This window comes from Poecilia mexicana, unplaced genomic scaffold (genome assembly GCF_051168715.1).
Source record: "Poecilia mexicana isolate PSO_F unplaced genomic scaffold, ASM5116871v1 scaffold_12, whole genome shotgun sequence".
Taxonomy (NCBI): Eukaryota; Metazoa; Chordata; class Actinopteri; order Cyprinodontiformes; family Poeciliidae; genus Poecilia; species Poecilia mexicana.
Window position 1 is genome coordinate 26233385 of NW_028263381.1, and position 27998 is coordinate 26261382.

Sequence of the window (27998 nt, forward strand, 5' to 3'; positions counted from 1 at the left end):
ATGAAATATTCAAACCAGGAGCAAAACAAACATGACAGTTTCTCCAGTTTTTGCAACCTTGGAAACTCACAGACCCCCAGATTCGTTTTGCAAAAAAGTGACTGAGATTTTTTCTATTTTTCACAAACTGTTAAAAAACATTAAGTTTCAGTGATGCTAAAAAAACTAAACTTTGTGCTCCATAAAGGATTTTCTCATGTTAAACCTGGATCCGTATTTAGTGATTTTACATTAAGACACGGCCAGAAATGAAAAATATATTTTTGTATAAAACTAACATTTTAGCTAAACAGATTTTAGCTTATATATATATATATATATATATATATAGTAATTATAATTATAGGAATTATAATTATGCTGAATTTCCAAACTGAATTTTTCTACATTTACTTAATTGTTTCTTACAAAGTTCCATATTTTTCAACTTGATGTATTTTTGCACATGTAGATGAGGTTTATTTATGAGATGGAAACTCAGTGCATAATGTTGCATTAAACAATTATGAAGGTTGTTTAGGTTTATTTATCTAATTATCTTTATAAACAACAGGCTGCACACCGATGTGTAATGATCATAACCTTTTTTTCTTCATAAATATTCATAAAGCGCCACACACTTCTAACAGACTAAAGGTGAACTTAATTAAAATTACAATATTACCATATTTTAGCAGCCTTTATTAGCATACATTGTACTTTGAATAGGACGCAAACATGCTTTCAAATTAATGAGAACCAAACAAATTTTGGTTAAAATCTAATTAAAATATGAAAAAACATAAAAGGAGGAAACGTTCCAGCTTCCACCCACAGACTGACGTTGAACAAATAAATCCTTTCATCATTAGATGTTCAGATAAGTGACAATACTGTGCCAACATTAATCTGCAGAAATCAAAGCTCTTCTGAAAGCTTCCATAAGATTCTCCACAGCAGGGCTTAGTTAAAACAATCGTCCATGATATCTGCTCAGCGTTCACTGGCCCAGCGACCAGCTCCGAAGTAAAGGCAACTTTCATCAGCTTACAGGAATGCATTTACTAAAAGCTCAGCATTACAAAGCATTAGGGGTTTTACGGCAAAGTGAGGCAGATTATGAGTCAACTCACTTACTGTAACGCTGCTTAATGGAAGCAGGGAGCAGCGGGGGGCTTCAGTTGCTTAACCTTTCCCATCTTTTCAGAGTCGCCCTTCAAACTCATCAGCTATGCAGTAAAACAAACAGCAGGACTTCATGGCAGCAGAGAGAAACACGACTTTCCAGACAGCCATTATGACTTGGTTAAAAGAAGCCGCAGTGCCCACAACCAACAGAAAAATGAGCCCAGGCTCCAACAGCGCGTGACATCCTGGATTATTTAAAACACACACAAGTCTTTTCACGTTGTTTTTCTTGTATGACAGAGAGCTAGGTCTTTTGTTTGCAGATTTCTAAGTAATTAAAAGAACTGAATAAACCCGAGCCAGGCCACGTCAGTAAAAATCACTGCTTGAGGTTTGTTGTGTAGCTTCTAGTTTTAACCTTCCTAAAAACATCAATAAATGTCCTCTTAATGTACCCTGATGGGGACCAGTTTTTACTAGCATAGTTAGCGAGGTATAAAATCAAATTTAAAACAATTCCTGTGTTGCAAAGAGCAACACTTTCAGGGCTGTTGCTCCTTTTCCAGGAAGGAAAACTATTTGTAGCAAAGCTACCGTTCCTTTTAGAGAACTATTTTACCTCAACGGAAACAATAATCCCTGAACTGCTCTTCTTTCTTAATAATGACTCATTTGTTTAGCATAGGTACAATTATGTGAAGTTAGAAAAAGTATCTTTTGGTTTTAAACCCTCAACACATACTGAGGGTTTTTCCTTTTTTTGCCAATGATGGTTACAGCTAAGTTAGCATACCAGCTATTCCCAGCCATTTTTTTTTGCCTTTTCTGTTCCAATGCTAGCTAAGTTAGCATGCTAAAAGCAATAAGTTTTCTCAGAAATATGCTTTTTCCTCAATCACAAAATGTTTGTTTAGCATAGTTAGCAAACTGTAAAGCTAAGCTAGGACACCAACTATTACAGTTATCATTATTATAAACTATTTTTCTTTTCCTTTCTTATGTCAGAATGCTACATTAGCATGTAGTTTGCTATAAAATTAACTTAGCATAGCAACTTTTCTAAAAACAGAAACAGCCTTAGAGCTTTTTGTAGTCACAACAAGTTTACTTGCAAAGTTAAACCAAAACTCAGCGGCTAGCGTGCGGCTAGCGTGCGGCTAGCGTGCGGCTAGCATGCTAACAATCAGTAAATAGCAGTCAGGTTTTTCTCCTTTTCCAGTGATGATTAAGTTTTAACTTAGCATACTTTAAGCTAGCATGCTAATTCCAGTTTTGACCTCTATGAAAACTCATGTTTATGTGGAAAAGCTGCTAATCCGAGCAGATTTACCAAATTACTACTTCAGATGTGTTTATTTTACTAAAAATGTTAACATTGCTCAAAAAGCATAAGAGACGATAACAAACACATCGTTAAAAACACAACAAGCAAGTTATTCTGTTTTATGAGTATTTACTCTCAGTCTGGTTCTGTTGGTACATTACTGACTTTATTTTTATTCAGAAAAGGAAGACAGCGACGTCAAACTGGAACGAACTGTTCTTTCTGTTATCTCTAAAGGATTAGTAGGAGGCATGTTTTCACTTTTTAATTTTGATCTGCTTTAATACACTGAAGAGTAAAGCAGGAAACCTCAGATTGAGGAAAGTTATTAATTTTCTTCATATTTTCTGACATGTTGGCTCATTCTGTCCCTTCAGCTTTCGCTGAGGAGGCCAAAAGCCTTGAACCTAAACGGCGAGGCGACCTCGCTGATTGTTGGGACATATGCATCTACTTCTGTGTTTACGATGCACTCATAGCTGTGAACTGTATACGTCTCAGTCCCACATCAGCTTACCACCTGTTTTCCCAGAGTTATGATCTCAGCCTGCAAGCGTCTCGGCCCCGGCGCTGCCAAACTGCAGACAGCTGTGTGTATGCGTGCGCATGAAAACAGAGCGAGCGAACGCCAGCCGAGTCCATCAGGACGGGAAGATCAAAACACGAATCACAGCAAAGATGTCACATAGTAAATATGCGGCGAAACAAGAGCAATGTGTGTGGAGACAGAAGAGCCGGAGCAACGAAGAGAAGCTGCAGGCGCGGAGAGAGTTAAACGCAGGAGGAAAACTGAAAAACAGGCTTGATGCAAACACAATGCCGTCACTTTTTCAAACATCCGTCTTCCTCTCAGAGTTCCTGTTTACGCTGCGAACGCACCGGGAGCGAGAGAACAACAAAGCCTGGACACACACTACCTCACGGACAAACGTCTTCAGGAGGAGAACTGCCTGCTCGCGTCGTCTGGGTCAAGTTATTCAAAATAAATTATGGTTCGGCCACATCACTTTGGCTGAATTTAAGTCAAGACTTTGTCTAGGCCACTCCAAAACTGTCAGAGGTGTGGACTGAACCGTCGTTTGCTTCTCAGTTAACGGGGCAGAATTATTTAAAATAAACTTCCTAAACCTTTCCATTGTGGTGTAATGTTATTCCCAGGAGTGTTTCTTTGAGCTTTTCATGCATGTTTTAGAAATCCTTTCATCTCCGTGGCAACCATTCAGATGTTCAAAACGGCAGGGCGGACCTAGCCCCTCCCCCACTCAGCTCCTCCAGACTAGCCAGCAGCCATTAGCAAACACCTGGTGGAGCTGCTGCTCAGAGCAACGCTGGTAAAAACGTTAAAGGGTTAACAGAGGAGCCATGTTGGGATGACTTCCTGGAGGCGGAGCTTCAGAAAGAGCAGAAGCTTCTTAAAGAGACAGACGCCCAATTTCAAGATGTTAAATTAGTCATACTTTAAATATTTTTACAGCAACTGAAGGTAACGTAGATTATGCTATAAAGTGGCTCTACATGCCTGGGAACTACACTACACTGGCCCTTTAAAGTGTAACTAACCCTGCTGTGAAAGCTTAGCCCCGCCCCCAAAATGTGAACAATTCCTCCATAAATGGGCGGAGCTAAGATACGCTGAGGGGCGTGGCCAAATGCGGGGATGAACACGAGTTTCAGTGGAGTCAGGATGAAAGAATCAGTCGCCAACTTTGTTGATTAACAACTTTTCAAACCAGAAACTTTTAATCAAAAAGCAACAAATCCAGTGACTTTTATCTGCTACTGGAGACTTTCATGTGAAGAACCGATCGCGGCTCAATCAAGTCGCATCACTGTAACCAACAGGACGAGTCGCCTGCAGCAGCCACTGTTCAACAGGGCGGCTCTGAAACGGCTTCAGGCCAAAGGCTGCACAAAAACACAAAGATAGAAAACAAACTTAGAGTTTATCATCATCAAAGTATATCAGCAGTGATGTCATGTTTTCCTCATTGCATGAAGCCCTACAGAACATTTTCAGCTTCAGTTTCATTATCCTGACATTAATCCACCGTTTATAAAACTGCTGATCAGACCTGGACTTTAACGGGTCTGAGTAACTCAGCGCTGCAGGACTGAGGCCTCGACGCCTCCGGCAGGTTCAGCTGTAATGAGCTTCACACCCTGAACAAACACAAACCGTGGCCTCAACGGCAGCACAGGCGGCCGATTAAGGGTCCGAGGCAAACCCACCGTCTCACCAGCTGCACATTACAGCTGTTTGGATTTCCTTCCACACAGATAAAAGGTGATTGGTAAAAATATTATCCTGCACACCAAATGTTTTCTCAGTGCAGCTTTGGGCCAAATCTGTCCGAGAAGCAGAATCGGCTCCCTCTTTCACGCAGAACATGTCAGAAACTTAAACAGTTTCTCAGTTGGAGCTAAACCCTCTTTAAAACCCAGTTTCACTTCTCTCAAAGTAACAACACAGTTAAAAACAACACTTTGTGAGTTTGGGATGACATCAGCAGGATCCTCTAAGCAGCAGCTGAATCGGTGGCGTTTCTGTCCGTTCAGAGTATGAAGGCAGAGCCCGACTTCACCAGATGCTGCTGTGGTTTCCCGTCCACTGAGGGGTCTGAGCCTTACCAGAGGCACAAAGCCTGGAAATATTTCAGACTCTGAAATGTTTGGTCCATGCTAGTGAGCAACGTTTACTTCCTGATTACTGCAGCCTTCAGTGAATTAACTGTTTCCTGGAAAAGCCACTGAGGGTTAAAACTTTTTCTGTTCCTGCGGATGAGGCCGACATGCGGCTTCCAGGTGAGCGGCAGGTAGGAGGTTCCTGTGAGGAACGCGGCGCTGCATCTGGATCTGTTCGCCGTATTTCAGGCTCCCTCTGCCAGCCTTATGTCACGCAGCTGTTTGGATCTTTATTGTTTTAAGGGCTGAATGTGGAAAACGTCTCACAGCCTCAGGACGTCTTTCTTCACGTCTCTGGGTGAAGCAGGATGTGACAGAGAAACGGCTGAAGTTTGTTCCTGCAGGTTCTCTGGGAGATGAACTGATATGAACAGGACGTTTCAGGTTAAACTCATTTTCACACCTGACTGACTCAAACTCCCAGAATGCACGGCGCTTTGTAGTCCAGATTAAAGAGTTCACTATTAATGAAGACAACGTGAGAAAAGTGGACCGACGGACAAACAGATGGACGGTCAGCAGGTCGTCTCTGACCCGGCGATGACATCATCACAGCTCCTACCATTAGTGAGTGCCGATTGGCCGACAGCAGTCCCGTCCCGTAGCCGCTGCCCAGCGCGCCCATGGCGCCGTTGTGCGTGTGCGCGGCTCCGATGAGGCCGTGCATGTCGCCGTGCGCGCTCGCCATGCCCGTGGACGGCCCCACGGCGTGGCTCCGCAGCACGTGGATGGCGTCGTCCAGGCGCTCCAGCCGGTCCTCGATGCGACTTTGCTGCGGCACAACGACATGCTGCCATTTTGAAACAACCAACGCTTTCCTCTAATTTAACTTAAAAATACTGACTTTAATTTAAAGCCTGAATTTGTTCCTCTGATTTCTGACTTTGATCCTCTGAGATCAAAAATCTGAAATTTCAGAGAAAAAGTCAAAGTTTTATTGTGAATAAAACTCAGTTTGTTTCCTACCAGTGAATGAAGAGGAGCCTCGTAGTTCGGCGACGACGCGCCCTGTCCGCCGTTCCTCGACCAGACGGCTGAACTGGCAGCTGCAACAGAGCAGACCGATGACATCATCAGGACGGGCCAGATGACATCATCAGGATTGACCAGATGACATCATCAGGACGGGCCAGATGACATCATCAGGATTGACCAGATGACATCATCAGGACGGACCAGATGACATCATCAGGATTGACCAGATGACATCATCAGGATTGACCAGATGACATCATCAGGACGGACCAGGTGACATCATCAGGACGGGCCAGGTGACATCATCAGGATTGACCAGATGACATCATCAGGATTGACCAGATGACATCATCAGGACGGACCAGATGACATCATCAGGACGGACCAGATGACATCATCAGGATTGACCAGATGACATCATCAGGACGGACCAGATGACATCATCAGGACGGACCAGATGACATCATCAGGACGGACCAGATGACATCATCAGGATTGACCAGATGACATCAGGATTGACCAGATGACATCATCAGGACGGACCAGATGACATCATCAGGACGGACCAGATGACATCATCAGGATTGACCAGATGACATCATCAGGATTGACCAGATGACATCATCAGGACGGACCAGATGACATCATCAGGACGGGCCAGATGACATCATCAGGACGGACCAGACGACATCATCAGGACCTGAACCTGGACCGGACCCGATCCACGCTCTCGATGCTCCAAACTGAACGTTTAAAAGCCGTAATCCCTGTAGCGATGGATGTTGGTACCGGATTCGTTTCAGTGCAGATTTTATTGGTGCTTTTTGCTCCAAAATGTTTTTCTCGCCCCTCCAACTTGAGATGTGAGGTTACCTTTAAGGTTTCAGTCTCCTGGCTGCTGAAAGCCAGAGGTGTTGCTTAATAAAATCCTCTGAACTTCCCTCTGCTCTCGTGTTTTGCTGCCACCTTGTTCCTCTGATTCCTTCTCATTAGCTTGTTTCTCCTTTTCATTGTCTTTTCTCTCCCCTCTCCTTTATTCATATTACATGCTCATTTGCATATGCTAATTAATGCATAATCACCTGGGTACATTCATGTGCAAATACAAATATATGTATTAAACGGCGGCTAAATTATTCCGAGTCCGACGGTGTAAAACACCCTCACGGCGTTCGCCTTGGATATCAATTTGCATGTAGTTTGCTCTAATAGGCTTCATTTCTAATTTGTTAAAAGTGGAGTAACTCTGACACAATGATAAACACCAATTATGGTTTCGCAGGCAATATCCTAGTCAGCTATAATGATGATGACGAGGAGGAGGAGGAAGAGGGGAGAGGGCTGGTGTTGGCGGAGCCGGCAGGTTTGTGGAAGTGGAGCTCGTAATTAAAGCCATCAGTCACAAGGCGGAGCAGCATCAAACGGAGCGCCGACAATTAGACAAATTTGACTCAATTATTATTAGAAAAAGTCATTTTTCACTTTAAGGAGACGCAGCAGAGAGGAGGAGTGGACACAGCGTCGGTACGGGACGTCGTCCACAGATTAAAAACCACCAGCTGCAACTATGTCACTAAGTTATGATGAAATATAGATTTTATGTGAAGTTTGACCACTGGAGACAGAAAAAACATTTTAGAATGTAGAACTATAAACAAAAAAATGAAAAACACGTAATTATAGGAAAATAAACCTACATTACCAGAATAAAGTCATAATAATATGAGAATGCATTTTAATAATAATTACTTAATAATTAAGCAGTAATAACAGAGGAATAAAATGTTATTCCTATTGATGGTCGTAATAATACGACAACATTTATAGTATTATGAGAATAAAGTTGGAATATTACAAAAACAGTCGTAAAACCAAAAGTCATAATATTATAAAAATAAAGTCGTAATAATACGTTAAAGTTTGTAATAATACCAGAATAAAGTCTTAATGAAAACTAAAGTCGTAATAAGACAAGATTTTTATCAATATTAAGGAATTATTGATTATTTCCTGTTAAAAGTTGCTTTTCAGTCAGTTTTGTCTGATCCTGACATGTCTGACCTAGAACCTGGACCAGAACGTCTTGGTAACCGTTTGTGTTCCTCATTCCTGGTTCCGACTCAGGTCGGGTTCTGACCCGTGTTTACCTGTGAGTGACGGCGGCGAGCCGACCGGGGTGGAGGGGTTGGACGAGAAGCTGTTGTTGGTGTGATCTGGAGAGTAGATCTGCACAGAGAACATCCGTTAGCACCAGTTAGCATCAGTTAGCACCAGTTAGCATGAGTTAGCACCTGTTAGCATCAGTTAGCACCAGTTAGCACCAGTTAGCATGAGTTAGCACCTGTTAGCATCAGTTAGCACCAGTTAGCATCAGTTAGCACCAGTTAGCATCCTGACAGGTGCTGGGAAACGGAGCAGTACTTACTGAGGCGAGGGCTTTCCCTAAGGCGTCTCCAGTTTGGGAGCTGCTGGCGGCGCCGCTCTGTGCTCGGTTAGCTGTGACACACACACACACACACGCACGCACGCACGCACGCACACACACACACACACGCACCCACACAGGGAACAGAAGCAATGCATGATGGTAAATAAGCATGTTGTTGACGACATGTTTAATTATTCAGACGCTGAAAACCTGGAGAGGATAAAAACAGGTTGGAAAGAAAACGGTGGAGAGAAGATGGATGGATGGATGGATGGATGGATGGATGGATGATGGATGGATGGATGGATGGATGTTGGATGGATGGATGTTGGATGGATGGATGGATGGATGGATGTTGGATGGATGGATGGATGAATGGATGGATGGATGTTGGATGGATGGATGGATGGATGGATGTTGGATGGATGGATGGATGTTGGATGGATGGATGTTGGATGGATGGATGGATGGATGGATGAATGGATGGATGGATGTTGGATGGATGGATGGATGTTGGATGGATGGATGTTGGATGGATGGATGGATGGATAGATGGATGTTGGATGGATGGATGGATGGATGGATGTTGGATGGATGGATGGATAGATGGATGAATGGATGGATGGATGTTGGATGGATGGATGGATGTTGGATGGATGGATGTTGGATGGATGGATGGATGGATAGATGGATGTTGGATGGATGGATGGATGGATGGATGTTGGATGGATGGATGGATGTTGGATGGATGGATGGATAGATGGATGTTGGATGGATGGATGGATGGATGGATGTTGGATGGATGGATGGATGGATGTTGGATGGATGGATGGATGTTGGATGGATGGATGGATGGATGGATGGATGTTGGATGGATGGATGTTGGATGGATGGATGGATGTTGGATGGATGGATGGATGTTGGATGGATGGATGGATGGATGGATGGATGTTGGATGAATGGATGGATGGATGGATGGATGTTGGATGGATGGATGGATGGATGTTGGATGGATGGATGGATGTTGGATGGATGAATGGATGGATGGATGGATGGATGTTGGATGGATGGATGTTGGATGAATGGATGGATGGATGGATGTTGGATGGATGGATGGATGTTGGATGGATGAATGGATGGATGGATGGATGTTGGATGGATGGATGTTGGATGGATGGATGGATGTTGGATGGATGGATGTTGGATGGATGGATGGATGGATGGATGTTGGATGGATGGATGGATGTTGGATGGATGGATGGATGGATGTTGGATGGATGGATGGATGGGTGGATGGATGGATGTTGGATGGATGGATGGATGGATGGATGTTGGATGGATGTTGGATGATGGATGGATGGATGGATGTTGGATGAATGGATGTTGGATGGATGGATGTTGGATGGATGAATGGAAGTTGGATGGATGGATGGATGGGTGGATGGATGGGTGGATGGATGGATGGGTGGATGGATGGATGTTGGATGATGGATGGATGTTGGATGGATGGATGGATGAATGGATGGATGGATGTTGGATGAATGGATGGATGAATGGATGGATGTTGGATGGATGGATGGATGGATGGATGTTGGATGGATGGATGGATGGATGTTGGATGGATGGATGGATGGGTGGATGGATGTTGGATGATGGATGGATGTTGGATGGATGGATGGATGAATGGATGGATGGATGTTGGATGAATGGATGGATGAATGGATGGATGTTGGATGGATGGATGGATGTTGGATGGATGGATGGATGGATGGATGTTGGATGGATGGATGGATGGATGGATGTTGGATGGATGGATGGATGTTGGATGGATGGATGGATGGATGGATGTTGGATGGATGGGTGGATGGATGGATGGATGAATGGATGTTGGATGGGTGGATGGATGGATGGGTGGATGGATGAATGGATGTTGGATGGATGGATGGATGTTGGATGGATGGATGGATGGATGGATGGATGGATGTTGGATGGATGGATGGATGGATGAACTTTAAAATCTTATTTTCCTCTTTCCAAACGTTTCCATTCAGGACCGTATTTGACCTTTGACCTTTCCTGACCCTGAACCCGTCCAGCTGCACTGCTCTGCGTGTTGGACTGTTATTCCCATTTAACCTCCAGCCTGAGTGAGGTCAGAGGTCAGCCAGGCAGGAAGTGACCTCACAGGAGCAGCTGATGGACACGCCCATCCGACTCCCGACAGCCGAGTCCAGATGCAAACTTTACGCTCGCACACACACGTGAGCAGGAGCACACACGCCGTTTCCACGGTAACCGGGGCGGACGGCAGCTGTCTGAGCTGCTGGAGGGTCAGACAGGAAGTGGCATCTGTTCCCAGGTGAAAGCTTCCTGTCTGACCGCCGGCCGGGTTACGACAGCGCGAGGCGCACAGGAACTTTTGTCAATTTCCAAAAGTTCACATCTCTTCATTCTAAAAATTCTTAAAACAGCAAATCAAAACGTTCGGCTTCCGCTGTAGAACTTAAAGACAAAATAAAAGCCTGCAACTAATTTCAAAATAAAAGCATTGTGCATATCTTAGCCTCTGAAACCAGCGGCTGTGGCTCGTGCCGGTTCTTACCCATGACGCTGTCTGTGCCGTTGGTGGAGGCGGTACAGGAGGCGGTGCTGTAGTGGTTGGCTCCGCCCCCTCCGCCGCCGCCGCCGCCTCTGTGGAAGCTGGACATGGGAGGAAGGCTGGAGCTGATGTCTGCGGATGAGGAGTGCGACGGGTAGCTCTGCGGAGAGACGGGAAGCGTTAGCGGCGCCTCCAGCCCTCCCGGCGGCGCCGCGGCGGCCCGGCTCACCAGTCGGTCGTGAGGGTGGATCCCGCAGTAGGAGGAGCTCTGGGCGGCGCCGTGCGCCGAGTTCCCGCCCCCCAGCATGCTGCTGTGGTAGCCCTGCTGGCTCATGCTGCTGCTGCTGCTGCTCCAGGGGTCGCCGCTGTGGTGACCATCTGACCGACAAACAGGAAACTTTCCTCAGAACCAGAGCAGCTCAAGTTGGTCTAAACTAAAAACTAATGGTGCATTTTCATGACTTAAACACTCAGAAAACCTACTAAGGCACAACCGTTAAAGTCTAAATGTTTAGTTTCTTACTGCATTTTGTTTGTTTCACATAGGTGGCAGCCATGTTGGATTTTGAGTTTAAGGGAAACTTCTGACTTTTCAGGTTAAATTTATAAGTATTTTTCTTGGTTCTGTCCTGTTTATTTTCCAAAGAATGTCAGTCAAACATCGTGTTTAACAACATTACATTTTTCCTTTTTGTTTATCATCACCACTAAAACTGAAATTAATTTGACAGTAAAAGCATTCCGTATAATCATACCAAAAAAAGGGCTGCATCTACAACTTCCTTTAATTATCGATTAATCAGTTATTTTAATAAAAAATGCATATTCTGCAGATTAACCTTTTTTATAAATATTAGAAGTTTAAAATATGCAAGTAAACAAATAATTGAATTAATTAGCTAAGAAAATAATTTTTTTCTTGCCTAAACTGCAATAACAGCATCTTTCAGTTATTTGTAGCATCTGCATCTGAAGACCTGATGGACCGATCATCGATACGCTGCAGGACTGGTTATTATCGGATTAACTGATTAATATTTGGATAACTAAAGGGAGATTTATTTTACTGAATCTGAACCAGCTGAAGCTGAAACTTTAAGATTCAAACATAAAAGTTTTTTAATCTTAAATGTAAAATATTTATATTTTTGTACAGTTTTGGCTTCATTACTGTTTTGCTCTTTCACCCTTTTTGGAGTCTGTAAACTCCAGTTAGCGATTAATCGATTACTAAATGATTTGACGATTATTTCAAGAATCAAATAATCATGATTAATCAGATTAATCGTGATTAATCGTGATTAATCTGATTAATCGTTCCTGCCCTAATCAGAAAGCCCTTCTCTCTGTGTTCAGGCCGTCTTGTGACTTGAACAGCTGTTTAGTTTGGAAACGTGACCGACTTCATGCATGAGCCTGAGTTCAGACGCTGCTTCACCTCCAGAATAACCTGGTTAACCTGCAGACACCTGACATTACAACCAAGTTACAGTCTGGGAATCATTTCTGGAAGATGAAACCAAGTTCAGATGCTTCAAGGGAAAAACTATTTTCAGAATAAACACTCTTAAAGTTGTGAAACTAATCAAACTCCTTGACGACGTAGCTTGTTAATTTTTTGGACAAAGTTACAACAGAGTAAAATCAGTTTTCAGTCCAGTTAGATCTTTTCCAGGTTTTCCAGGTGTGAATGTTGCTCTGGCCTCACCTGGCATGAAGAAGGAGCTGGGGAATCCGGCGCTGGGCGGCTTGGAGGACGGGTAACCAGGCGAGTCCCGGTTGTAGTCGGCTGTGCTGGCAGACGGAGCGTAAACCTGCAGAAACACCAAACGGCAGCAAAGATGGCGGGAAATCAGCATCAGGAGTTTGTTTCACACAAACATCACTTCCAACTTCAACTCACAACACAGAAACAGGTTTTAAAAACCTTTAATGTTTTACATCACAGAATTAAAGGAGAGAAAGATTAAAGTCTGAGCTGGAAAACCTTTTACTCATAACTGAACACAGAAAACCAAATAAAGATGGAGAACAGTCCTTTTGTTTGTCTTTCTTTGTTATAAAAGATCAAGATAGATTTACTTCCAGTTAATCTGAACACATCTGTTGTCCTCAGAAAATAAGCAAAATCACATCTGGTTGGAAAACAGGACAGATTTATGGATGATTTCATGTCTGTGTTGATTCTAGTTTGGTGAGGAAATACTCTACTGGATACCAGGTAACCTTTAGCTACAGATTCCAGAAAGAAACATTTTAGGTTACAGAAACAACTTTGAACTTCTCATAAATTACCATCTAAATTTAAATGCAATTCCAAAAAGTGACATTAAAGTTCTGGAAAGCAACATCCTGTTTCCAAGAGAGAAGCTGTCAGAATACAGCTTCAGGTTTGCAACTTTTGGAAGGTAAAGAGGTTCTTAACTAAAACAATGATGTTAAAGTTCTAGAAGGAAACAGAGAAAAAACCAATCAATGACTAATATACCAAAACAAACTGCTGCACCAAATTCACCAAACGGTTCTGACCAGAAGATTCACATCGTTTTAAACTCCATGTAACCAGAAGCAGAGACACAGAGAAGACAAACTGGAAGAGTTTCAGGGCGGGGTCATGGTTTCTGCAGGGGGTCACCGCCGCTCTGAGCACGTGCACGGCTGGGCGCGCTCTGAGCACGTGCACGGCTCTGAGCACGTGCACGGCTCTGAGCACGTGCACGGCTCTACGCGCTCTGAGCACGTGCACGGCTCTGCGCGCTCTGAGCACGTGCATAGCGTGCGAGCGGCGAGCCGTGACGCCGACTGGCGCTCCATGACGTAAACTGTGGAACAGCTGCCGAGGAACGCTCCTCACTCCTCCTTCCTGATGAAACATAGAAAACTCTCCGCAGATCCACCAAAACATCAGAGGCTGCTTTTAGATCTGCATATGAATGGGAGACAGATGTGTTCATGCGGAGACGGAGATGAAACCAGAAACACTTCCCACCGTCAGCGAGGGGATTATTAAAAACAGAAAAAGCCTCTTGGGTCATTTGGTCAAACACAAACCTCATGGACCTTTTCTTTGATTTAAAAGAGAAAATAAATGTTTCCTCTCATCCCTCCTGTTGTCTGTCCGAAAGTCTCTTAACGATATTCACCTCCCTGCTGCCAACCTGACGAGTTCGTGGCTAACTTTAGCAGAACTGCAAATATGGATTATTCAAAAGGTCTGGACATCCTGCAGGCTTTCCAGTAAAACACAGGACAGGAGAAACACATGCAAATAAATTCAATTCTGTTTTAAAATAGAAAATAAACATTTTACTCCTTTAACAAACTGAGTCATTTGTAGGTTGATACATTTTTGCAATAACTGATTGATAATTAGAAAGTAAAAACTCCTTAGTAAGAGGTCCTTTTAGCTCCAGTTAACTAATAACTCCAATATAGCTTCAATAACTAATCAATCATGATTAAAGCAATCAGAGCTGAAGCTTAGTGACTTTTCAAACTAAATAAAATCATCTGTTGGTCAGACCAGCTGGTCACCGATCGGCCAGGAAGCTGGAATCGGTGCATCTTCAGTGATTTCTGCTTCCTTGTTGATCATTTTGATTAAAACAATAAATCCAGTCACACAATTAGAAAAACAGATGCTTAACATTTTGGTTGTTCTTGTTTCTTATTAAATGTTCACACACTCCCTGACATGGTTCTGCTGCAGTCGCACCACGGTTGGTTCTGAAGAGGTTCTGGCTGGACAGATGGTCCAACATCTTGTCATGTCAGCCCATTTCAGCTGGAAGCCCACAGCATGATGCTGCCACCACCTTCCTAATTGAGTACATTTGTGTTTCGATCCATTCTGACCCAATATTTTAACTTAAATCTGAGTTATGGATCCAGTTCTTGTTTCTGATCCCACCCTGACTAACTGAAGGCTTTGACTGGACCTCCGTTTGGCCGAGTCTCACTCCGCTGCGCCGCCTCCAGATGTTCGCTGCGGCGCTGCTGCAGCTGCTGCGAGTCGCCGCTTCCTTCCTGAAATGCACCTTGCAGCAAATCCTCCGATTCCACTCAGCGTCTGCAGATTTCATCAGGGATGAACTCTGACTTCCTCTGAGAACCCGACTCTGATCATAAAACCACATTCACCGACCCAAACCCGCCCCACACACACACACACACACACACACACACACACGTACACACACACACACACGCACAGGACCGAGCCCCTGATTCCACTGAAAATATTTAGAGCGGCTCTCATGCGTTGCAGACATATTTTCCCACTGAATGTGTTGTCAGACGGGTGTGGAAAGGCTGTGATTTGTGCGTGCGTGTGTGTGTGTGCGTGTGTGTGTGCGTGTGTGTGCGTGTGCGTGTGTGTGTGCGTGTGTGCGTGTGCTGCAGACAGACATGAACAGGTGCAGAGTGTGTTAGAGTCGGAGGAATGCAGGGAGACACAATAACAACCTGACTTCCTGTCCTCTCAGACATGGAAGCAGCAGCATTCCCACAGTCAGCAGCAGCCAATCAGAGAGCAGAGAAAGTTTCATCTATTTTACTTTATTTATGCTGATAAATGAGGAAAAACGCAACAATAAACTGATTCTGACCTTAAAAAGGTTTAGAGCTGAATATTAATATAAACATGTAAGAAAACCAAAAAAAGAAGATTTAAGCCTTTAAAACGTATCAAGAAGCAATTTAAAGACAATAATTATAAAGGGTGCTCAAAGTGAGGCACAGGGGCCATTAGCGGCCCTTGGAATAATTTTTATGGCCCTTGACAGCAGTTTAAAACCGGTACAGATTTGATTCTCCACTTTTTTTTAATCTTCTAAAATAAAAAGTATTTTTTCAAGGTTTCTGCAGTTTTTACTAACTCAGATTTAAGACTTTTTAAGACCATGCATGGAATTTAAGACCACAGAAATATGAACCTTTTGCTCTCCATAAGGTCACATATACGGACGCTAAGCTAACTTAGCAACATTTAGACAAAAGAAAACAAAAACTGTAACAAAATCAGAATCAGCCGGTCAGATGTTTTTCAGCCAGAAAACTGCAGCCGATTCAGAGGAAAGTTTTTATTTTTATTGCTGAAATTTGATTAAAAAATACTTTTCTAGAGAATATTCAATCCAAAAAGTTAGAAAACTATTAAAGAAAACATCTTTAACTGATGATTAATCAGATAACAAACTGGCACATTATGCAGATTTTCTATTCAACCACTTGAGCCTTTTCTTAAATACAACATTAGAAACATATTAAAAGATAAAAATGTTACTGCTCAAAATGCAATAAATTCATTCTCTGAGTGAATTTGAACCTGGTGAAGCTGAAACTGAGACTTGAGGATAAAACATATTTAAGAACTGAAACGTTTTTACATTAAATGTAAAACATATATCTTTACATTGAACAATTTTGGCTTAAATAAAGCTCTGAATATGTTGCATTTTTCAGAAAATTGCCTTTTTAGAGCCACTTAATGATTAATCAGTTACTAAATTAGCTGACAATTATTCTAATTATCGATTAATCATGATTAAACCGATTAATCGTTTCAGCTGTAGATATCGGCCCCTCGTTTTTCATATGTTTGTCTTCATAAAATGTAGAAATTCTCCTCAGAGAGCCGAGATCCAGCCCAGATTAGGCCCGGTTTCTGGACCAGAACCGGTTCTGCCCGGCAGGAGAGACGCATGACGGATCTGGGATCTTCACAGGAGACGAAGCATCGCGGTCTTCATCAAAGCCTGGCTCTGTGTCGCCCCGGGCCGAAGAAATTCAGCCGCATTCCAGCTCAAACTGGTTCCTGCTGGAGCTGGAAACACGCAGCGGCTGCAGAGTATCGCCATGGAAACATCGGCCCGCCGCTAGCTCGCCGCGTTAGCGCCGCGGCGGGGAAGTATCGATGAGAACGGAGCGTTTCAGACCGAACCGTCGAGGGAAACGGCAGAACGAAACGCTTCGGGTTGGACGGAGATAAAAAGACGGTAAATGGAAACAAAAGAGGGAAGAAAAAACCGGAGGCTTTCAGTCGTTCTGCAGCTTTTGATGCTTTTCTGCCAGTTATTGTCTCCAAATGTGAGGAGCATCTGTTCAGCCTCTCCGGCTCCACCTCTGCTCTCAGCGGGAAAACGGAGCGAAAACGAGGAGAAGAAGAAAAGCCTCGTATGATCCCAACATTTATTAATGAAATACAAACACTTCGGTTCTTTTGCACCGATTCCCAGTTTGAAGAGCAGATTCTAATTTAAACAAGTTCAGATTTTTCTTTTTCTCATAAATGATCAAAAAATGCAGATTATGACCAAAACACCGAAACAAATGAAACATATTCATTACTGCAGTCAGAAAAATGTCAAATGAACAGCAGCCATGTTTGGTTTTTAGCTAAATGGTCTTTTTGTGAATCAAACATTTTTACTGCAGCTTCCTAAAGTTTTTCTGTGAGCAAAGGAAAAACGCAGAAGCATTTTCAGCCAGCTGACAGGCAGTGCAGCTCAATAAAATAGATCAGATTTATTTCTATTATTATTATTATTATTTCTCTGTTTCAGTCTGAAACTTAAATTCAATCCTGCAGGTTTTCAAACTGTTCAAGGTCGTTTAGGGACCCTGAAGGTCGTTCATTTCTCTGATTCAGCAAAGGATTCTGGGAAAAAAGGAGCAGCTGCTTTGGTGGAAACAGAAACAAAACCAAACAGACGGGTCCAAACTTTTAGCTAAACTAGAATATTTGTTTTAAAATAGTTAAAAATGCGAAAATTTGTTTGAAATAAATTACAAAGTATTTTAAGAAAACAAAGCAGCAAATGATTCCCTCTGATGATAAAAACTCAGGATGCTCCGATCCACTAGTTTCCCTTCCAGCACCGATACCAGGTATCAGTACCTGAAGAATCGGCCGATACGATACGATACGATACGATACAGACAAACAGCTAAAGTGACTGAAAACGTCCATATTTCTAAACTCAGACATAAATCTACTGAATTATGAATTAATTTGATAACCAGCAGAGCTCATTTAAATTCACCAGCAGCTTCACAAACTTGGTCAAACATGTTAAAACATTTAATTTGTTCAGTCGGTGCAGTCAGGAAAATAACAGCCAATATAAAATAAATAACAGAGAAACAAACTGAATTAAACACTAACTTGGTCAAACATGTAAAATAAACTGCAATAAAAGTTTAAACGCTTCAGAAAATGTAAGTATGAGTTCTGGGTGATAAAGCTCAGAGCACCAAGCATAGAAATAGACTGAATAGATCCACAGACACTAACAATGGAATATTTCTTTCTTCATCTAGATTTCTTCTCAGCTGCATCATTCGGGTCAATCAATCGTCACAAACTCTTGATTTATTCAGCCAAAGTTTAAAATTCGGCTGCAAACGTCCCTCAGGCATCACCCTGGACACCCCAGGGGTCCTGATCAAACAAACGGGGCCCTCTGGGTCGTTTCTGGAAATATGAATGAATCTAAAAACCAAACAGATCAGAACCGTGTCATCCTTCCTCCTCCTCTTCCTCTCAGGCTGAACAGGATCATCAGGGGTTCTGGACCGTGAGCCGCCAGAGGAGGCGCCACCAAACGCCGCGCCGCCGCCATGTTCTTCAGCGATTCTCAACAGCCTGGTTTCACTTTCATCTCCAGTTTATTCACCAGAAAACAAACTAAAGGTCCGTAAAAACAATTTGTGCTAAAGGCCAGATAATCACCAGAAGCACAAAAAACTCAATTTCTACCTGGACTGAAAAGCAGAAACTACTAAAAATATAAAATACCACGACTGTCCAGTAGGGGGCGAAAGTATCAAACCTTCTGACTTATCAATAACTGAAGATTAAAGTTTACTGATTCAGACACGCTGTCCGAACTGTGGCTGAAACAGAAACAGGAAGTACTTCAGTCCTTCACTTTTATAAATACTTCAACTCAACTGTCTCAGATTAACTGATGTCTTTAGATTAAGATCTTCTGAAATGGAAAATGTTTGGTGTAACAAGGTATTTCTTCTTCTCCACATTTTACTTTGATTTTAATTTCACTGAAGGCAACAAACATCCAGCAATGCTTCACACAACAAACGCCATAAACTTCTAAACATTAAAAGAAAAGTTTTGGTTTGGTTGAGACATTTTTCTAGACCAACAAACTAGAAACATTCAATACAAACAGTTAGAAAATTTTACTAATTTATTTCACAAAATTTTTAAGACATACAATAAATTGATCTTTTCTACGTTGATGAAAATAATGTTGGTTTAAATCATGAAAATGATAAATGTGCAGCAAAGTTATTTAACATTTTTAATTGGAAAAATCCACCTAGAAAGTTTCATCAAGTTCTCTGAATGTAGGAAATGAAACAAGCCGGAGAAAAGACAGTCAGGAGGTCACGCTTCGTGTTTTCATGAAGAGAAATCGTTTTGTACGGAGCCTGAATCCTGCCAAAACCCAGCGACATCTTGGATGTTGCTTACTGTCGTGACTCTGAACCTCTGAGCTTTTTCCCGTCTCTGTCCATCCAGAGACTGACGTGGGAAAACGAATCAAATGGGCCGCAGACGATCCAAACCGCTCCGGTCCGGAGCAGGAGGAGCGGGCGGGGCGCAGGACGGGTTCTGCTTTTTAGATGGATTTTTATAGCGGAGAGCTGAGCCACGGCCTCTGAATCCTCTGAAGGTTAATTATGTTCCTGATTCAAAACACATGGAGGTGTGTGTGTATGCGTGCGTGTGTGTGTGGGTGTGCATGTGTGTGTGTGTGTGTGTATGCATGCGTGTGTGTGTGTGTGGGTGTGCATGTGTGTGTGTGTAAAAGCGGAAGGAAATCCCACCCACCACCTCCAAGCAGAGGCCTTTATTCTACCAACCTGCAATTGCACTAATGTGAACCAGATGTGAGCAGTTTTGAGCCTGATGCCTAATTGAGTCCATATGACGAAATATGGAGGCAGAAAAAACAGACCATAGAAAAATGATCTTTGAAATTATAGATAATTTGATTGGATTTATTAAAAACTAAACCTCAGACTTCAGGTTGTTTTGTTAAACTTTGATTTGCACCATGTAAACAGATCCTGCACAGCTTTACATTATAACTCCATAAGTGTCACTTTTGATACACGTTTTCCAGCAACAACCTGAATAATGAACTTAACAATTTCCTCAAAAATCTGACATACAGAACATAATGCGGTTTAAGGAACGAAACATAACTGATAAATTACCTCAGATGCCTGATGTATCAATTATGATACAATGAAAAACTAAATTCTGCTTATATTTTGTTAATAAAACAATGAAAATGTAAAAAAACATCAAATTGTTATTCCTTATATCAGGCTAAATGGTTAGAAACAGATAACTGTGTGCTCTGTAGCTAGCCTAGGCTAATGCTAAAGTGCTAGCTTCATCATAATTCACATGCTCTACAATCTCCTCTATATCTAGTTCTCCACTGTTTAGTTTTGCTCCCACATGTTTCTAGTTTGAGTTATTGGGAAAAATAGAGAGGAAATGAAAGTGCTGTGTAAACAGTCTTCACCCACTTCAAAGAGCATGAGAATAAATGTCTAACTAGCTGAAGTATTTTTAATAGTCTATAACCAAAACTTCAACACAGATGTTGAATTTTATTCAACTGAAAGCTTACAAAACAACCAAGTAAATTAGCACTTTACTTGGCTGTTTTAACTTCATTAACTTGGGGAAGCTAAGTGAGCTAACTGTTTTCAAAGCTAGCAACAGTGCTAAATGAAAAATTACCCCTGCTGTTAGCGTATCGACTTTAAGATGATTTTCACTAACAGACGCTCAAACGGAGAAATGGGAGTAAAGCAGGAAATGATCCATCCTTCCAGACGGATGGATGCTTTGACAAACTAACATTTCATTCAAACTAACATTATTTAAAGTTGGACAAAAGTTGTAAAAAGTTAAGACAACAAACTGCCAAAATGTTCCAGTACGTTTAATTTCTTATAGGATTCCTGAGAAAACCGACCGGTGTTTTCTCCACCTGCATAGAGGAACATCCACCATCTGTTGCTGCACACTGCTGCTCAGCAATTTAATTTGGATCAAATCTGATTTTAAAAAATGTTGCATTTGGGTCGAGTTTGTTAATTTATTTCTTTTAAGTCAGGTTTTGGTCAGATTTGGTGTAAAAGATGGATTTTGGTCCTTTTTGGCAAAGAAAATCAGATTAAGTCTATTTGTATTTGGTAAAAAAGTCAAATTTGTTTTAAAAATTTTAATTTGGGTTGAGTTAGCCTGCTGTGTTAGCATAGCCTTAAACCACATGGGAGGCAGGCTTGCAGATAAAAACTTAATTTTCTTTAGCTTGCCTGGTGGATCTGCTTAAAGCCTCCATGTGTTTTAGAAAACCTGACCTAGTTTGGTACAAGAGCAAACCGAAGACATGAAACGGTTTTAAAACGGGGCCCAGAAAAACTCAGAAAAACTGAAAACTCAGAAAACCCAGAAAAACTCTGGATCCGCCACTGCATCAAGCTGGAGAGACAGCGAGGTGGAAAGTGTGCAAAATTCAACTTTAAAGATTCACAAAAAATAACAAGCAGAGAGAAAGAGAAAGAGAGAGAGAGAGAGAAAGAGAGGGAGAGAGAGAGCAAGAGAGAAAGAGAGCGAGAGAGAGAGCAAGAGAGAGAGGCGGAGAGAGAGAGAGAGAAAGAGAGGGAGAGAGAGCAAAAGAGAGAGGCGGAGAGAGAGAGAGAGAGACAGAGAGAGAGAGCAAGAGAGAGAGAGAGAGAGAGGGAGGAGAAACATCAAATAACCAGACAGAAACGGGGCACAAAGAGAGCAAATACACTCACATCTGCAAAAATACTTGGGTGTAATTGAAAACATGCAGCGCCTTCACACACTCACAGAGTTTCATGGACCGACGCATTCCTCAGCTCACTTTGCGACACACACACACACACACACACAGCTCCCTGTGGAGCTCCGGCTTCCTGAGGCTTGATTAGAGCCCCCTACGTGAAGACAAGTGGACTCAGCATGTGTGTGTGTTCGAGCGCGTTGCACCTGTGACTGAAGGGGGGGTCGAGTCACTCAGACAGAAAACACCGGGGGTCCGGACAAAGAAACACAGAAAGTGTGTGACACGAGTCGGTGGGAGACGTTTGGAAACTGGACTCTGGTGAAGCTTCTCCTTAAACAGAACCGGATGAAGAAGCAGCCTGGTGGTTTTCACTTTAAAACAACGACAGAACAACGCCGAGCGCGGCGTTAAGGACCAGAGTCCGGTTCGGTGTGAATCGGATCAATAAAACCAAACTCTGGTCCTACAAACAGTCTGGGTTCGGCTGAAGTGGTCTGAATGTGAACGCCAAGCGGACCAGAGACCGCTCCAAAAGCAGGAAGTGGACTACAGCGCAGGGGATTCTGGGTAAATACAACCAAAACAAATGCTAGCCTAGCGCTAGCCGGAGAAATGACTCAAGAATCACTAAAATCTGACTCCATTTTTATTTACATCTCATAAAGGAGGAAGATGCAGTCAGTAAATTTTCTTTTCAAACATTCACTAAAGAGGCGCTCTTATTGTATTATAGGCAATAAAATGTTGATTTTAGAATTTCAAAGGAATTGTTTGTCTCCAATATATTTCTAATATTGCATAAAAAACGCTACAAATTGAGCCAATTTTTAAATTTAATTACTAAAATAGTAGTTGCAGCGTTAGAGAAAAGTACAGCTAAAACACTTCCAAATGTGTCTGTATATATCTATATATGTGTATATATATATGTGTGTGTGTGTGTGTGTGTGTGTGTGTGTGTGCATAAAACAATAACAGCAGTCAATATGTTTTGAGTTTGTTTGGAGTAGTTATGGTTACAAATTAGCAGCTGCTGGGAGGAAGGACCTGTGATGACGCTGATTTGTGCACCAAGGATGCAGCATTCTGTCACAAGCTGAAGAAAATACTTTAAGAATGTAACAATCTGCATTAATAACCTGGCCACACAGGTGTTGGTATCATGTCAGGTGGATCCTGATGTGTTCAGGCAGCAGACTGTTCATCTATTATTCACCAGGTCTCTCCCAGTTAGAGGCTCTTCTCCTCTTTAGCTCGGCTGAAGGTTTCGTCTCCATCTGAGGCGCTCGGTTAATCAACGCCTCCACTGGGTTTTATCCAACCAGTTCCCACAAAGTTTTACACATCATTTTACAGTTTGCAGCCTCATTCAGGACACTTTCTATAACAACCAGCAACATTTCAGACAGATTATGTTCCATGATTTGTCAAATCTGGGTTACCAAAACAGAAATACAACCTTTCAGAACGTCGTACTGATGATCCTGTTGTACATGTGAATGAAGGCGTCATCAGCATAGAAATGAGGTTTTTAACTACCAACATGTTGTATTAAACTGTGATGAAACGACAAACGATGGTGATACCATAGTGATGAACTGTAACCAACCCACATCCTTCAACCATTTTCTCAGAGACCATCAAGCTGGTCAAACTCATTGCTGACCTGCACAAGAATTAAATCATGACATGAAACCAAATATTGCATGTTGCTTTTTCAGGATGTAGAAAATTAAACACATATAATATCAATAAATATTGTTTATCAGCCAAACTGCAATACTGATATCGGTATGGGCCAAAATTTAATTGCTGTTGCACTGCTGGTGATAAAGACTGAATAAACGAAGCCGCTCCATTCTGCACCAGCAAAGAAAATTCATAATCTGTTTATTTTCCTCAGTTGTTAAGTATTTGTATGATTTCATCGTTTCTCACAGTTGGAGACAAAGCGTTCCCGTTATGGACACAAACAGTCAGAACAACAAGGCTACCAAACAACCGGAATCTGTTCGATTCACTTTGAGCCACGAAACGAGGGAAACATGAGCCCAAATAACAGAATAAAACCTGATGAGAGCAAATGTTGAAGACGTCTCACCAGATGCCAAAAATAAAACCAGAGACTGGATTAAAGAATAAAACCAGAAAAAAGGAAAGTCCAGAAGCAAAAAGACATAAAAGCAGCAGCAGAGGCAGCAGAGCGTCCGGTTGTGTGCCATGTTTACGCTGCGGCCTGTAAATGGATTCAAGATGGCGTCTGGTCCTGCCAGGAGCCACCAGATCAAAGCCTCAGACAGCCTGTGATGTCACAGCTCTTTAATTGACCACTAATTACTCTGAATTAGCTGGAGGATTGTGTGTGTCTTCAGAAGTGCTATATCTGTTAGCACTGGAGCTGCTCCACAGCTTTCAGCCTCTAAACGTCTAATTCTGCATGTAAACTGCATCCGCTGTGATTTAAACTGCCGTTTCTCTCAGGAGCCAGCTGCCTCCAAGGTCACATGATTAGCAAACAAAGTGTTTGATTTCCACTCCGACGCCTTGAAAACCAACAGCCAGAGCACACCGCCTGGTGGTGGCAGCATCATGCAGGAAGGAGATGTTAAGATAACTGGACTGAACTTGTCAGGCGCTTTCCAGTCGATTTAATTATTAGGTGCGTTGCTCAGAGGCACATGGACAGAAGGAATCTAACCAACAACCTCCCGATTACAACACGACTACTCCACCGTTCTGTGAACGTCGGACCGGCCCACCGGGTAATGTCCCGAGAGAATGGCCTAGTTAAAGCCCAGTTGAGAATCTGTGGCATGAGTTAAAGGTTTCAGTTCACAGATTCTCTCAGTCCAGAGCGAAACAAATAGCCTGTTAGCAGCTAATGTGGGCGTCAGGTTGAAATCGGCTGCGGTTTCATTTTGCATCATTTTCCTTCTACTCTACAATAAAACAGCATCTATTGGTCTATTTCATAAAATCCCATATTTCATAAAACACATTTAAATTTGTGGCTCTAACAAAACAACACATAAGGGTGTGAATGTGTCTGAGTCAATTTCTTTCTTGATCTAAAGTTTCCTAAAAGCAGAATCGTTCATTTCTGTGCAGGCAGGAAACTGGGCAGCTGGATTTCCATGATGGGAAACATAATGTGGCTTCATGGCAGGAAATACGGAGAGGCCTGGGGGAGAAAGGCCGCCAGAGACGATACGAAGAACCCGGGGCCTTTCAGAGATCCACTCAGAGATCCGGTCTGCTGAGAGCTGCTGCTGATCACTGAGACCAGAGAACCCGGCAGAACCAGACAGAACCGCCACCCAGACCAGCTTACCTCAGACCGCCTTCATGATGTCTCTCCTTTGGTCTATTAATGATTTAAAGTTAATCCACGTTTCCACTAAGTGCATCTTGTATTAATCAGGACTTTTCAGCCGTTTCTCTGGTTTCTGTTTTTCTCTCTTCCTGCAGGTGCAGAAACAGACTTTTACTTTTCTTCTCTTATTCTTATCTTCTTCTTTCCCTTTAAACTTTCTATCCCTCCTCTCTTCCTTTCTATTTCCTCTGATCCTTTTTTCTGTCCGTTACATTTAAAATAAACCCAAAGCCATTTCTGATGAAGCTAGTTAGCTTGTTGCACAGAATGCTCCTAGCATTGCATGTCTTAGCATTGGAAGTTAGCCAATGGGAAGGCAAGCATCATCCATCCAGTTAGCGATAAATTTAACTCATGGTAGAAACAAGAAAGCTAGCCAGCTAGCATTTTGCAGCGAATGCTCCTATCATCGGATGGTTTGGCAACAGAAGTTATCCTGTTTGGCAAAGATAAACGTTATCCGGCCAACTGGAAATAATTTGTGCTTAGCTCATGGTAGCTAAACCTGGACCAGCTAGCAAAGACACATTAGCAGCTAGTTAGCGGTAGCCTGAACCACCTCGAGTCACAGAACACAACGAAAGTGACTCAAACATTTACCTGGCAGAAAAGTTTCATATTAAGAAATTATACACAACAGATTAATTAGTCCTGCATGACTAAATACGTATTTATATAAACTTAAAGCCTTGTTCGCCCTGTAGCCTGTAGAAAAGCCAGATCAGCTCGATTAGCTGAAACCACAGAAGGTTTAGAAATGACTGACAGGGAATTCGCTACATCTGCAGTTTATTCTCCATTTCTTTAAAATCAACAAACTTTACTCCGTGTTTCTGATCACAGCAGCAGAAGTGACTCGGCACACACACTCAGATTAACAGAGTGTGTGTGTGTGTGTGTGTGTGTGTGTGAGCACACAGGTTTTCCAGGCCGGAGAACAAAAACACTTCTCCACAGGTGACCGCTCTTTACGAGTCTCCTCCACGATCGTTTTTATTAGCCGCCCGTTTTTCTTTTAACTGCCAGGATTTTTTTTCCTGGCGAAGCCGACATGCAAACGCTTTTTTTCCTCCTTCTTCTTCTTCTCTTTCTCCCCCACCGTCTCTCTTTCAGCGGCTTCCTTTGATTTAATTACTGCCACATGCTGCCGACTGCCAGCCGTCGTTAGCGAGAGGACGGCCTCGACCGACCAACGCAGGGAGAGAGAGAAGGAAACACTTCAGATAGTTTAAAGGATGAAACAGCAAGGAAGGAGGGATGAAGGAAGGAGGGAAGGAAGGAGGGAGTAAGGAACGAGGAAAGAAGGAAGGAAAGGAAAGATGAAGAAAAGAAAGAAGGAAGGATGAAAGGAAGGAGGGACGAAGGAAGGAAGGAAGACAGGATGTAAGGATGGCTCAAAGGGAGGAGTGATGGATGACAAAAAGAAAGACTCCTCCTCTTCCTCCTCCTCTTCCTCTCCAGTGGTGACTGGTTGTTGGTCTGCCGCCATTTGGCCGCCTGACAGCTCATTAAGTTGTTTTATAAATAATCAATGATGAAGTAATTAACAAGTCTACACACACACACACACACACACACACACACACACACACACACACACACACACACACACACACACACACCTGCCGTCCGACAGGCAGCCCAGTTTAAACTGGTTTCCAGTTGCTGTGGAGCCTCATGGTTCGTTGGGTCATCCATCGTTTTTACAGTAAATAAAAATCTGATTCCATTTCCAATGTAGAAAATAAACAAATCCAGAGATTTTACCCACAATTCCACGCTCCCATCGTTCATAATCTGTCCTCTTTCATCCAGTTTTCTGATCCTCATTAACGACGACTAAAGTCTCATTTTAAATAAACACATTTAGTTTAATTAAAACACCTCAGACCTCTGACAGTAACATATCTGGTGATTTCATGTCTATGTAAACAACAGGAAGTCCCTCATTGAGTCTGTCTGTCATATTTTAAAGAAACTTTAGTTGGTTTGTATGTTTTTTCTTAATATTTTATTATTTTGAACATGGAACAGGAAGCATGCAACACATTAAGCAGGTGGGAAACTAAATGAACAAATAAAATATACATCTTCAGTTTTAAACCCAGCAAATTCAAAACAAACAAAAATAATCTAAATACAGACATTCGTCCTGCCTGACAGCCAATCAAATCGCCCGTCACATGGCGCTCAGCCAATCAGACGTCAGCTCTGTCGGGGCGAGAACAGCAGCGGTAAATAAACAAAACGTCTCCTCCTCTAAGATGGCCGCCAGAGATTCATCTCAGAAAGTTTGGGAGCGCTACAACCGTGTCGCCGGGACTCCGTTGCCAAGGCAACACACCAGCTGGCACCAAAAGAACCCCGTGCCAAAAAAGCTAAGATGGCCGCCGCTGCATGTTAATTATTGAAGCTCAGAGCAGACAGGCGGGCAGAGCCAGGAGGCGGGCGGCGCGCCGAACCTCAATCCCAACGCTAAGATGGCCGACGCAGGGCGACCTGTGACCAGCTGCTTCAGGTCAGAGGTCAACCCGAATCCCAGAAAATCAGAAAATAGATTAAATTAGATCCATTAGTTCATCAGGTGAATGAAACGTTTAAAGTTTTCACACCGCTTAAACATTAAACCACAAACATCAGGTTCCTTC

General features: G+C 42.6%; 1 protein-coding gene across 5 annotated transcripts in view; it reads right to left on the minus strand.

The window, feature by feature from the left end:
* Nucleotides 1–27998, minus strand: part of tcf4 (transcription factor 4) — a 181018-nt gene that overhangs the window by 18720 nt on the left and 134300 nt on the right. For all 5 annotated transcript variants that reach the window (XM_088011215.1, XM_088011217.1, XM_088011216.1 and 2 more), the window contains 7 exons: nucleotides 12824–12929; nucleotides 11345–11493; nucleotides 11119–11275; nucleotides 8514–8584; nucleotides 8236–8314; nucleotides 6080–6159; nucleotides 5676–5885 (listed from right to left, as the gene is read on the minus strand). In XM_088011215.1, the coding sequence (XP_087867341.1) occupies nucleotides 5676–5885; nucleotides 6080–6159; nucleotides 8236–8314; nucleotides 8514–8584; nucleotides 11119–11275; nucleotides 11345–11493; nucleotides 12824–12929 (852 nt within the window). The remainder of the gene's footprint in view (nucleotides 1–5675; nucleotides 5886–6079; nucleotides 6160–8235; nucleotides 8315–8513; nucleotides 8585–11118; nucleotides 11276–11344; nucleotides 11494–12823; nucleotides 12930–27998) is intronic.